Source organism: Callithrix jacchus, chromosome 17 (assembly GCF_049354715.1).
Source record: "Callithrix jacchus isolate 240 chromosome 17, calJac240_pri, whole genome shotgun sequence".
Classification (NCBI taxonomy): domain Eukaryota; kingdom Metazoa; phylum Chordata; class Mammalia; order Primates; family Cebidae; genus Callithrix; species Callithrix jacchus.
In genome coordinates, this window is record NC_133518.1 from 47,909,469 (window position 1) to 47,922,840 (window position 13,372).

The 13,372-nt window shown below is 39.2% G+C and overlaps 1 protein-coding gene and 1 pseudogene across 16 annotated transcripts in view; both read left to right on the forward strand.

Annotated features, from left to right (window-relative positions):
* The window catches only part of STAG1 (STAG1 cohesin complex component), a 438,539-nt gene that overhangs the window by 415,555 nt on the left and 9,612 nt on the right, over nt 1-13,372 (forward strand). For all 16 annotated transcript variants that reach the window (XM_035278838.3, XM_078354162.1, XM_078354165.1 and 13 more), the window contains one exon: nt 9,300-9,505. In XM_035278838.3, the coding sequence (XP_035134729.1) occupies nt 9,300-9,505 (206 nt within the window). The remainder of the gene's footprint in view (nt 1-9,299; nt 9,506-13,372) is intronic.
* On the forward strand, nt 9,797-10,218 carry LOC144579924 (small ribosomal subunit protein eS26 pseudogene; annotated as a pseudogene).

Below are 13,372 nucleotides of genomic sequence, written 5' to 3' on the forward strand. Positions count from 1 at the left end.
ATTACAAGAGAAATGGTTTTTATAATGATACTGTTGTAATTTTAATGTTTATTTTTTGAAAAACTTTTAATCATTTAGATATTACTTTTGATAATTTAGGCTCTGATAGTTTAAGAAATTAGAATTTTCCTTCAAGCATATAAATGCTATATAAATAGTAGTTGTTTCACTGCTTATCTTTTAGTACCCTAGAATCTGCAATATGAATTAAGCAGGTAGAAATGTTTTCTTATTGTGCAATTCAAAGATGTATGAACATTGCTTTAGCCATTGTTTTAGTTTAGTTTTTTTTTTTTTTTTTTTTTTAGTTTTTTGGGGTTTTTTCTTATTTTGTTCTTTTAGTTTTATAATCTATTTTATTTGACTTGTTTCAAAAGATTTTTTTTTGTGTTTGCTTTTCTTGATTATTGGTAACAATTGAAAAAATGTATATGTAATTTCAAAAGAAAATCTTGATAGGGTAAGTTTTATTTAAAACCAAACTAGAAAACTTTTCTAGGCTGGGCACGGTGGCTCATGCCTCTAATCCCAACACTTTGGGAGGCCAAGGTGGGTGGATCACCTGAGGTCAGGAGTTCGAGACCAGCCTGGCCAACATGGTGAAACCCCGTCTCTACCAAAAATACAACAAAATTAGCCAGGCATGGTGGTGTGTGCCTGTAGTCCCAGCTACTCGGGAGGCTGAGGCAGAATAATTGCTTGATCCTGGCAGGCAGAGGTTGCAGTGAGCCAAGATCAAGTTACTGTACTCTAGTCCAGGGGACAGAGTGAGACTCCGCCCTGCCCCTCCCCAAAAAAAAGACTTTTCTAGAGTATAATACTATAATGAATCCTAAGCTTTATAAACTGGTAAGACAGAGAGTCCTATTTTATAAATTTCTAGCCGGGCCCAGTGGTTCACACCTGTAATTCAACACTTTAGGAGGCTGAGGCAGGAGGACTGCTTGAGTCCAGGAGTTCAAGACCAACCCTAGCAACAGAGCAAGACCCCAATCTCTATTTAAAAAAAAAAAAATTGAAATTAGCCAGGTATGATGGTGTACACTTGTAGTCCCAGCTACTTGGGAGGCTCAGGTGGGAGATCACTTGAGTCCAGGAGTGATGTGATCACTTGAGCCCAGGCTGTAATGAGCTCTGATTATGATCCTGCATGTCTCAATCAATTAATTTTAAAAAAAATAATATTCCAAGTAAAGAGAATTTTGACAGAGAGTACTTATATGAATATAAGTGATAGTTGTTTTTTTTTTAATAAGTGATAGTTCTAAGTAAAGATGTTGATGTCCTTTTGATCAGAAAATATTTATTAAGCCCCTAGTATGGTCAGCTACTGTTGTAAACCTTATGCTCTAATGCAGGCGGGGCACAGCATAAACCAACATGAAGATGGTCAGGCTCAGTGGTTCCCACCTGTAATCACAGCTACTCCAGAGGCTGAGGTGGGAGGATAGTTTGAGGGCAGGAGTTTGAGAGCAGCCTGGGCAACATATGGAGACTCTGTCTCTTAAAAAAAAACAAACAGGTAGGTAGACAAACGAGAGTTTCAGGCACTGAAATGGGGTAATATGATAGACAGAGACAGGTGTTGATTATTAGTGGGAGTCTTGCCTCTTTTTTTTTTTTTCATGTACCAAGAACCTATTTTTAGCTGAGCCTGTCTCTTATCAGTTTTTTTAATATAACAATATTCTAAATAAATAGAATTTTTGAGAGACAGTTAATACTTGTATGAATATAAGTGATAGTTCTAAGTAAAGATGTGGATATCATATTGATCACAAAATATTTATTAAGCCCCTAGTCTGGTCAGCTACTGTTGTAAAGCTTATACTCTAATGCAGGGGGCACAACATAAACAGGCAGTTGGCCAGGTTCATTGGTTCCCACCTGGAATTCCAGCTACTCTAGAAGCTGAGGTAGGAGGATTGTTTGAGGGCAGGAGTTTGAGAGCAGCTGGGCAAAATAGCTAGACTCTGTCTCTAAAAAAAACAAACAGGCAAACGAGAGTTTCAGTCACTGAAATGGGGTAATATGATAGACAAAGACAGGTGTTGAATATTAGTGGGAGTGGTTTGAAAACTTTTTCAGTATAGGCATTTACAGCTTATACATTTTCCTCTGAACATTACCTTAGCTGTATCTTCTAAGTTTTGGAATGTTGCATTTCTGTTTTTATTCATCTCAAAGCATTCTTTTCATTTCACTTATTTCTTCTTTAACCTATTGATTATTCAGGAGTATTTTTTATTTTTACATATTTCTGAATTTCCAGATTTTCCTTCTGTTACTGATTTCTTCATTTCATGTGGTCAGAGATAATGTATTGTATTATTTTAATCCTTTTAAGTTTATTAAGGCTTGTTTTGTGGACCAACATATGGTCTTAGAGAATGTTCCATGTATATTTGAGAAAATGTGTTGCCCTTCTGTTTTTGGTTGAAGTTTTTGTTCTGTAGATGTCTTTTCCATCTAGTTAGCTTATACTACTTTTCAAGTCTTCTGTGTTCTTGTTAATCTTTTGCTTAATTGTCCTCCTATTCATTATTGAAAGTGGGATATTGAAGTCCCCAGATATTACTACTGAATTGTCTATTTGTCCCTGCAGTTCAGTTTTTGCTTCATGTATTTTGGGGCTTTTTTTTTCTTTTCTTTGAGGACTTTCTTGTTAGGTGTATATACATTTTTTTTTTTTTTTTTTTTTTTGGAGACAGAGTCTCGCTCTGTTGCCCTGGCTGGAGTGCAGTGGTGCAATCTCAGCTCACTGCAACCTCTGCCTCCCACATTCCATTGATTCTCCAGCCTCCCACGTAGCTGGGACTATAGGCATGCACCACCATGCCCGGCTAATTTTGTATTTTTAGTAGAGACAGGGTTTCACCATGTTGGCCAGGCTGGTCTCAAACTCCTGACCTCAGGTGATCCTCCTGCCTCAACCTCTCAAAGTGCTGGGATTACAGGCATGAGCCGAGCCACCTTACCCAGCCTGTGTATACATTTTTAATTGTTACGTCTTCCTGACCAATTGAATCTTGTTCTAAAGTGTCATTCTCTGTCTCTAGACAATTTTGTGTCATATTAGTATAATCACTCCAGCTTTATTTTGATTACTGTTTGCATGGTACACCTTTTTCTCCATCCTTTTACTTTCTGCCTTTGTATCTTTGAATCTAAAGTGTGTATCATGTAGACAGCAAATTGGATCATGTGTTTTTAAATTCAACCTGACATTCTCTACTACAATACTTTCTGTTTTTTGATTTATATCTTCTGGGTTTTTTTTCTTTTATTCTTTCTCTTTTACTGCCTTTTTTTATATTAAACATATGTTTTCTAGTGTAACATACTAATTCCTTTAATGACTCTTTAATTGTATTCTTTTTTTTTTAGTTATTTTCCTAGTGGTTTTTCCAGGCCTTACAATATACATCTTATAAAAATTTACTGGTGGGGCACAGTGCTCACACCTGTAATCCCAGCACTTTGGGAGGCCGAGGTGAACAGATCACTTGAGGTCAGGAGTTCAAGACCAGCCTGGCCAATATGATGAAACTCCATCTCTACCAACAATACAAAAATTAGCCGGGCATGGTGGCACATGCCTGTAATCCGAGCTACTTGAGAGGCTGAGGTGGGAGAACTGCTTGCACCCCAGGTGGCAGAGGTTGCAGTGAACCAATATCGTGCCACTGTGCTCCAGCCTGGGTGATAAAGTGAGACTCCGTCTCAACAAAAGAAAATTTACCTAAGATTTATCCTGATTTATTCTAAAGAAATACAGAAACTTTAATTCTATATAAATCCATTTCCTTCCTCCCTTTTTTGGCTATTCTTATTATACATAGTCCATCTATATATATTAGAAACCCAATAATAAATTGTCATAATTATACTGGAGATAATCTTTTTTAGGCACTGAGAAAAGAAAAGAAAGCAAGTATGTATTTATAGAGTTTGTTATAATACTCTTCCTATTTACCATTTTTTGGTTCTCTTCATTTCTTCCTGTGGATTCGAATTGCCATCTGGTATCATTCCTATACTCAAATACAGCTTGTCTTTCACTCACTTTTTTTGTGCTTATTGTCAAATATATTACATTTCTATGTTATTGACCCAACAATTCAGTAACATATATATTGTTTTATGTATTTGCTTTTTAAATCAGTTGAGAAGGGATAAGTAAATATATAATTACACTTTTATTATTACCTACAAATTACCTTTACTGGCACTCTGTTTTTTCACGTAAATTCAAATTACCCTGTGGTGTCATTTTGCTTTTAGCTTGATGAACTTCCTTTAGTAGGCAGGTCTGATAGCAACAGATTTCCTCAGGTGGCTCATGCCTGTAAACCCAGCATTTTGGGAGGCTGAAGCAAGAAGATTTTGAGCCCCGGAGTTTGAGGTTACAGTGAGCAATGTAAGATTCTTGTTTGATAGTTTTTTACTTTCAGCATTTTGACCATGTCATCCCACTACCTTCTGGCCTCCATTGTGAGCCAGATGATGATAAGAGTAATCATTAATTTTATTGGATTTTCTTGTATGTAATGAACTACTTTTCTTTTACTACTTTCATGATTTTCTTTTTATCCTTGGCTTTCAGCATTTTTCCTATGATGAATCCATGTGTGGATCTCTTTGCATTTATCCTATTTAGAGTTCGTTGAACTTTGTGGATGTGTAAATTACGTTTTTCATCAAATTGGGCAAGTTGGGAGTTTCTTGGGGGTTTGTTTTGTTTTTTGAGATGGAGTCTTGTTCTGTCACCCAGGCTGGAGTGCAGTGGCACAATCTTGGCTCACTATAAGTTCCGCCTCCCAGGTTCAAGTGATTCTTCTGCCTCAGCCTCCCAAGTAACTGGGGCTACAGGCACGTAACCACGCCCGGCTAATTTTTTTATTTTTTGTAGAAAGGGGATTTCACCATACTGGCCAGGCTGGTCTCAAACTCCTGACTTCATGATCTGCCTGCCTCAGCCTCCCAGAGTTCTGGGATTACAGCCGTGAGCCACCGTGCCTGGCCAAATTGAGCACATTTTTAGCTATTATTTCTCCTGAATTTTTCTGCTTTTTCCTCTGCTATCTTGATCTTGGTTACTCCCATTACACACATGTCAGTATATTTAATGATATCCCATACTGCTCTCAGGCTCTGTTCATTTTTTTTCTCTTTTTTTTTTTTGAGACTGAGTTTCATTCTTGTTGCCAGGCCGGAGTGTGATGGCATGATCTTGGCTCACTGCAACCTCCCACCTCCCAGGTTCAAGTGATTCTCCTGCCTTAGCCTCCCAAGTATCTGGGATCACAGGTGCCTGCCACCATGCCCAGCTAATTTTTTTTGTATTTTTTGTACAGACGAGGTTTCACCATGCTGGCCAGGCAGTCTCAAACTCCTAATCTCAGATAATCCACCCACCTCAGCTTCCCAAAGTGCTGGGATTACAGGAGTGAGCCACTGCACCCAGTCTTCTGTTCATTTTTCTTTTTTCTTTCTCTTCACATGGCATCTTGATATGTCTTCCAAGTGTGGTGTTTCTTGCTTTTGTAAGCTCAGATCTACTGTTAAGCCCTATAGTAATTTTTAAATTTTTATTATACTTTCAACTGCATAATTTCCATTGGTTCTCTTTTTTTAATTCATATTCTTTATTTCATGAGAGATATTGTCATCATACCGTCCACTTTTAATTAGATATGATTTTCTTTAGTTCTTTGAACATAAAATGCTCCTGGATTTAAGATGTGGTTATATCCTAATAAACCTCATTATAAGTTGAAAATATTGTAAGTCAAAAATGCATTTAACACACCTAATCTACCAAAAATCACAGAATATTACAGCCTACCTTTAAGTGCGGGATACTTACAATTAGCCTCTAGTTTGACAATATCATCTAACACAAAGCCTGTTTTATAATGAAATGTCAAATATCTTATGAAATTTGTTGAATTCTATACTAAAATTACAAAACAAAATGGTTGCATGGGTACTTACCATTAATGTACACAGCTAAAAGCACTATTATAAAGTAAAAAAAAAAAAAACAAATCAAACCATTGTAAGTTGGGGACTTTGTATGTATAATCATTGCTTTGAAATCTTTGTGGGCCAAGTTGTTGCTGCTTGCTCTTTTTTCAATGTATCCACCACATTTTCCTGTTACTTTGTATGTCTCATAATTTTTTCTGAAAACTGGACATGCAGCCAGGTACTGTGGCTCACACCTGTAATCCCAGCTCTTTGGGAGGCCGAGGCGGACCAATCACTTGAGCTCACAAGTTCAAGACCAGCCTGGGCAACATGGCAAAATCCTGCCTCTACAAAAATACAAAAATTAGCTGGGCATGGTGGTATGTGCCTGTAGTCCCAGCTACTTGGGAGACTGAGGTGGGAGGATGACTTGAGCCTGGGAGGTAAAGGTTGCAGTGAGCCAAGATTGCACCACTGCACTCCAGCCTGGGTGACAGAGTGAGACCTTGTCCTAAGGGAAAAAAAAAAAAAATATATATATATATATATATCACAAAAATGATCTATTATGAAATAATAATATCTACTGTTTGCTAGTTATCTGCCCTCTAGAGGTTGATATTATTTTTTTGTTGCTCATTTATTTGTTTAGTTACTTGGATGAACAAACTCTGAAATCTATTTCCTCTGCCTTGTGCAGCCTCTGATGTCTTTGCTCAGATCCTTTTTCCTTGGTTTTTATCATTTGTCTTGGCTACTGAGGGGACACTCCTGGGTTAGCATAAGCCATTTACTGATCAGAGGTTCCGCTGAAGCCCCTTAGTAAGTTAGGTTTAACCTTTACTGTTAGATATATGTATGGCTTGCAAGCTACTTTCATAATTCAGGGTATTTACTTTTTTGACCCACATTTTAGGCCAAGGACTAGCAGCTTGGAAGATACTTCTCTGATTGTTCCTGAGAAGGGCAGGCTTGGGTGTGCACAGTCTTCAGACAACCAGGAAAGCACATTATTTTATTTTAAGCCTGGCTTCCTAGGAGTTGCTCCTAGGTTTAAGCCTGGATAAGAATAGCTTTTTGTTCAGCCAGTGTTTGGTGAGAGGTTGTGTTTAAACCACTTTTGCCAGTGAAGCTTCCTCCCTATGTTGATAGATCTGTGTGTGGCTTGGGGAATGCTTTCAAGTCTGCCTCATTCATTCCCTTCCCTTATTTGCCCATGAGTAAATGCAGCTTAGGATATGTGCACAGCTTTCCCAACTCCCAGGACTTTTTAAATTTTATTTTTTAACCTGTTCCAAATATGCTTAATGGATAAACAGATAAGTTCACAAAATTTGAAACCTATAAACAAAAGAAACTTTAAGCACAGCAATTACTTAAGCAGATCAATAACAATAAAATGTTATCTTTCATATAAGAAGAAACATAGGAAATGCCAAGTTAGCTCAACAACCTATTAATAACCATCAAAGATTGGTGATAAAGCATTCTTTCAGTGCTGAGATATAGATATAGATATAGATACATATGCACAGTGGAGGATTTGGAGGCTGTATTCAGATGAATCGAACGGAGCTACTGAAATGAAGAATCACTTTGCTTTTTAAGCTTTTTTCCTTCCTTTTAAAAAATAATATATATTTAAGGTGTATATATGATGTTTCGATAAACATTTATGTTGTAAAATGATTACTACAGTCAAATAGTTAACATGTCCAACTCCCAGGATTGACTGTGACTCCAGGCGGTTCCTCTTGGCTGTCTCTTTCTCTGGTTTTCTCTGTTGAACTTCCGGCTGCTTTGCTCTGTCATTTGTTGCTGCTAGTGTCAAAGAACTACCAGCACCCTCTCATTTGCACTCCTTCAAGATCTCTGTTGTCAATACCCTTAAGAAAGGAATTTTCTACATTTCATTCCAAATAAAGTCATCACCACCACTTTTCCTCCTCACTCCTCTCTCCAGCTGGAGAGTTTCTTCTTTATAGTCCGCCTCAGCTACCAGGCAGAACTTGAACTTTTATGCCACTGAAATGAGGAGGAGGGCAGAATAGGATGGGATGGGACAGCATCCTTCTTCTCCCAGAACAACACCTCTGGCTCTTTGAGCAGGGGAGAGGGTGGATAACTCCTGGTTCTCAGCTTGCCCTAGGCATGGAATCTCTCAACAGGGAGTTTGAGGTGGGGCATTCAGGGCCCCAGTGTTCTCAGCCGGCTGTGCCCAGGGTATGTTTTACCCTAGGAATGGAGGCTAGGTGGGATAACAGGAGCTTCGTTTTTCTTGGTTGCTGTTCAGAATAGAATTTACACAACACAGGGCTGGGAGGTGATGAGAAATGGTATGCTTCTTTCTTTCAGGTTAGGCTGAGAACTAGAGAGAGAGAGGGAACCCCCATCTTCTTGGCCACCTGCCTGGACTAGATAGAGTTTCTAAAATACAGAGCTGTAGTGGCAGGGAGGAGGAAACAAGGGAAGGGAACAGGTTGTAGATCAAATGCTACAAACTTCTGTGTTCTTAACCAAAATATGTTAGTTTGTTTGTTTGTTTTTTGAGACAGAGTCTCCTCTGTTGCCCAGGCTGGAGTACAGTGGCGCCATCTCATCTCACTGCAACCTCTGCCTCCCAGGTTCAAGTGATTCTTCTGCCTCAGCCTCCAGAGTAGCTGAGATTATAAGCATGTGCCACCATACCCAGCTAATTTTTTTGTAGAGATGGGGTTTCACCATGTTGGCAGGTTGGTCTTGAAAAACTCCTGACCTCGTCATCCAACCACCTCGGCCTCCCAAAGTGCTGGGATTACAGGTGTGAGCCACCACACCTGGCCAAATTTTCTTGAATAAATTTTTCTCCGTTTGCTATATGCCCTTTAGACAATTTGCAGAGACTAAATTATATTTTATAATTTTTACCAGTTAAAATGTTGTTTTGCTGGAAAAAGGGTATGCCAGCCTCCTTACTCCACCATCTTAGAAATCCTGCTTTGGCTTGAACATTTTATAAGAAAACTCAATAATCCTTTTGAGCTAAACTTCAATTTTTTTTTTAACATTGATGTTTAAAAGCACAGGAAGAATACAGGAAAGACTATACATATATACACACCTTTAGGTAATACACTCTCTTGCTTTAAAGTATCCCAAGAATTTGCGAAGCAAAACCTTAACTTCTCAGTCCCTCTCTCTCCAAAGGTGACCATTTATTTTTAGTTTAATTATGTGTCCTTAGGTATTCTTCAGAACCTGCAGAAAGAGAGCCTCAGATTAAGGAAAAGTAAGTGATGTATGAACTGCTTCCATGAAAATCACTGCTATTTTTATTGTGTTTCTAGCCATTCATACTTAGAGAAATTCCTTACCGAGCAGATGATGGAAAGGAGGGAAGATGTATGGCTTCCACTCATCTCCTATAGAAATTCATTAGTCACTGGGGGTGAAGATGATAGAATGTCTGTGAACAGTGGAAGTAGTAGCAGCAAAACCTCATCAGTAAGGAATAAGAAAGGACGACCCCCACTTCATAAAAAAAGAGTAGAAGGTAAGTCTGCCTTTACACTTGAGACAAACAATTTGCCTGGTTTTATAAAGTAGCAAATAATCTGTTGAAGGAAGGTAATAGTATTAGGCACATGATTTCCTTGTATATTTGATTCACACTGAGAAGGCAAAAAGTTGGAATAGACAAAGTAAGACAGAAAAGGGTCAAAGAAAAAGAAGTTGAAGAAGCATGGAGCATAAAGGAGGACAGAGCAAGAGGAAACAATTAGCTAGGTCTATAAAGTTAATCCCCATACTATATGCCTCTAATACATTAAAATTTAAAGTAAGAGCTTTCTCCGCTTCGAGCTTCCAAGATGACAAAGAAAAGAAGGAACAACGGTTGTGCCAAAAAGGGCCGCGGCCATGTTCAGCCTATTTGCTGCACGAACTGTGCCTGATGCGTGCCCAAGGACAAGGCCATTAAGAAATTCCTCATTCAAAACATAGTGGAGGCTGCAGCAGTCAGGGATATTTCTGAAGCGAGCGTCTTTGATGCCTATGTACTTCCCAAGCTCTATGTGAAGCTACATTACTGTGTGAGTTGTGCACTTCACAGCAAAGTAGTCGGGAATTGATCTCGTGAAAACCGCAAGGACCGAACACCCCCACCCCGATTTAGACCTGCAAGTGCTGCCCCACGACCCCCACCAAAACCCATGTAAGGAGCTGAGTAAAAGATTGAAGACAACTATTCTCTGGAGAAAAAGAAAATGGAAATTGTACTTGAAAAAAAAATTCAAAGTAAGATAGTCACAATGCTATTGTATTAAAATTCTTTCTAACATAGGTGAGATACAGATAATTTGAGGGTAGATTTCTGCAGCAAACTGAATATACCACCAGAATAGTTTTCCAGTTTACCACTTGGTTGGAACAGTAAGACAGTGATGGCCTCCAGGTTTGGTGCCTCACACCTGTAATCCCAGTTACTTGGGAGGCTGAGGCAGGAGGATCAGGAAGTTGAGGCTGGAAATTTGAGACCAGCCTGGGAAACATAGCAAGACTCCCATCTCTAAGAAGAATTTTGTTAAAAATTGGTGGCATGCAACTGTAGTCCCAGCTACTTGGGAAGCTGAGGTGGAAGAATCACTTGAGCCCATAAGTTTGAGGTAGCAGTGAGCTATGATCATGCCACTGCACTCCAGCCTGGATGACAGAGCGAGACTCCCATCATTTAATCTTTTTTTTTTTTTTCCGAGATGGAGTCTCGCTCTGTCACCAGGCTGGAGTTCAGTGGCACAATCTCATCTCACTGCAACCTCTGCCTCCCAGGTTCAGGCAATTATCCTGCCTCAGCCTCCTGAGTAGCTGGGACTACAGGCACACACCACCACACCCAGCTAATTTTCATATTTTTAAAGATAGGGTTTCATCATGTTGGCCAGGATGATTTTAATCTCTTGACCTTGTTATCTGCCCACCTCGGCCTCTCAAAGTGCTGGGGTTCAGGCGTGAGCCACCATGCCCGGCCGGCCCGTTATTTAATTTATTTATAAGGCAGTAATGACTAAATCTGGTTTTATAAGCCTCTTGGACTCTGGGGAATAGGAAGTTAAAGTGTCATGAAAATCTCATCAATAGTAGGTATTCCTATATCTAAAAAAACTAAAAATTGCTCTGTTAAAACAAAGCATTCCTATTAAAATTACTAAGAGAAGCCTCAAAGTAATACTTATTTTCTCAAATAATATTCCCCCTTCTCCATGCTTCTAATAAGTTTTCTCCAAACCAAGTGGACGGCTGTGATCTGAGTTCTCTCTCTTGTTCTTTTTATAACTTCTCTTTTAGCATCTTACCTGTGCTGCCTAAAAAAATTACTCACTAAAGGTTTGGCTAAAATCTGTGGCAAAATTAATTCGAATTTAAATCTAATGATTCTTTTCACTGTTGGGGAGACAGTATTGACTATTGATGATCCTATAAATTATAACATCAGAGTTACAAAATGCATACCTACCCTTCTCATTATCAGCTATGTGACCTTTGAGTATATTACTTAACCTCTCTAAGTTTCAATCATTGATCAAATAAAGGATGAGCAGAGTATTTCTCATGTCAGTTACTCTGTGAATGTTAAATGAGATACTAGAAATAAACCATTTAGTACATACAAAGTACTAAGCACAGTGCTTGGCACATAGGTAGCATTCAATAAATTATCCAAATGTATAGTAAATTATCCATTGTATAGTAATGCCTCATATCTAGCATCAGTAAACTAGGCAGCATCTATATTTCTTTTCTTTTTTTAACCTCTAGTTCATAGGAAACAACTGTATTTCAAAAGGAATAAAAGAATTAATATAAATGTTACTGTTAAATTTAACAAAATCTCCACAAAGTTTAAGATTTCCTTTCAAATTACAGGTTTGGGACTTAAAAGTCTTTTTTTTTCTTTTTTTTTTTTTTGAAACAAAGTCTCACTCTTATCCCCCAGGCCGGAGTGCAGTGGCGCAGGTTCAAGCAATTTCCTCCTGGGTTCGAGCAGTTCTCCTGCCTCTCAGCCTCCTAAAGTGTTAGGATTAGAGGCATGAGCCACCGCACCCAGCCTTAAAAGTCTTTTTTAAAAGTCCAGAGAAAGAAAATGTAAAATCTTGTCTTTGTAATATTGGAGCCTGGACTTTTCTCTAAAGGATGACTACAGGCATTTTCCCTTTTTTTTTTTTTTTTTTTAAGATGGGGGTCTCCTCCCTCTTGTTTCCCAGGCTGGAGTGTAATGGCCTGATTTTGGCTCACTGCAACCTCCACCTCCCAGGTTCAAGTTACTCTCCTGCCTCAGACTCCCAAGTAGCTGGGATTACAGGCACCCACCACCACTCAGCTAATATTTGTATTTTTAGTAGAGACAGGGGCTCACCATGTTGGCCAGGCTGGTCTCAAACCCCTGACCTCAAGTGATCCACTCACTTTGGCTTCTCAAAGTGCTGGGATTATAGCCTTGACCCACTGCACCCGGTGTGTGTGTGTGTGTGTGTTTTTTGAGACGGAGTTTCTCTCGTTACCCAGGCTGGAGGGCAATGGCGCGATCTCAGCTCACCGCAACCTCCACCTCCTGGGTTGAGGCAATTCTCCGGCCTCAGCCTCCTGAGTAGCTGGGATTACAGGCACTTGCCACCGTGCCCAGCTAATTTTTTGTATTTTTAGTAGAGACGGGGTTTCACCATGTTGACCAGGATGGTCTCGATCTCTTGACCTCATGATCCACCCGCCTCGGCCTCCCAAAGTGCTGGGATTACAGGTGTGAGCCATCACGCCCAGCCTTTTTTTTTGTTTTTTTTTAGAGAGACAGGATCTCACTGTGTTGCCAAGGCTGCAGTGTTTTCCAGCTGCAAGCTCCCTGGCTTAAGCAATTCTCCCACCTCAGCCCCCAACTAGCTGGGACTATAGGCGTGCGCCACCGCACCTGGCTAATTTTTGTATTTTTGTAGAGACAGGGTTTCACCATGTTACCTAGGCTGGTCTTGAACTCCTGGACTCAAGTGATCCACATGCCTCAGCCTCCCAAAGTGTTAGGATTACAGGCATGAGCCACCGTGCCCGGCCATTCTTCAGTGTAATATTCTTATTAGCCAACATTCATCAAATCTTTGCTATGTACTAGGAATATGTTTTAACATGGGTTATATCACTTAATCATTTATTTGACTAATATTTGTAAACCACTTAAGTGTCTCTGACACATATAGTGAATGACATGTAAGTGCATAAAGGTCTTATAAGTCAATGCTATTATCTAAATTTTTCACAAAAGAAACTAAAGCTTAGAGAATTTAGCCATAATGTTCACTAATGGTGCAGTCAATATCATTTTCAAGATTAAGAGAAGCTTATGTGGACCAGATAACGTAATTTGTTTAAATTACAA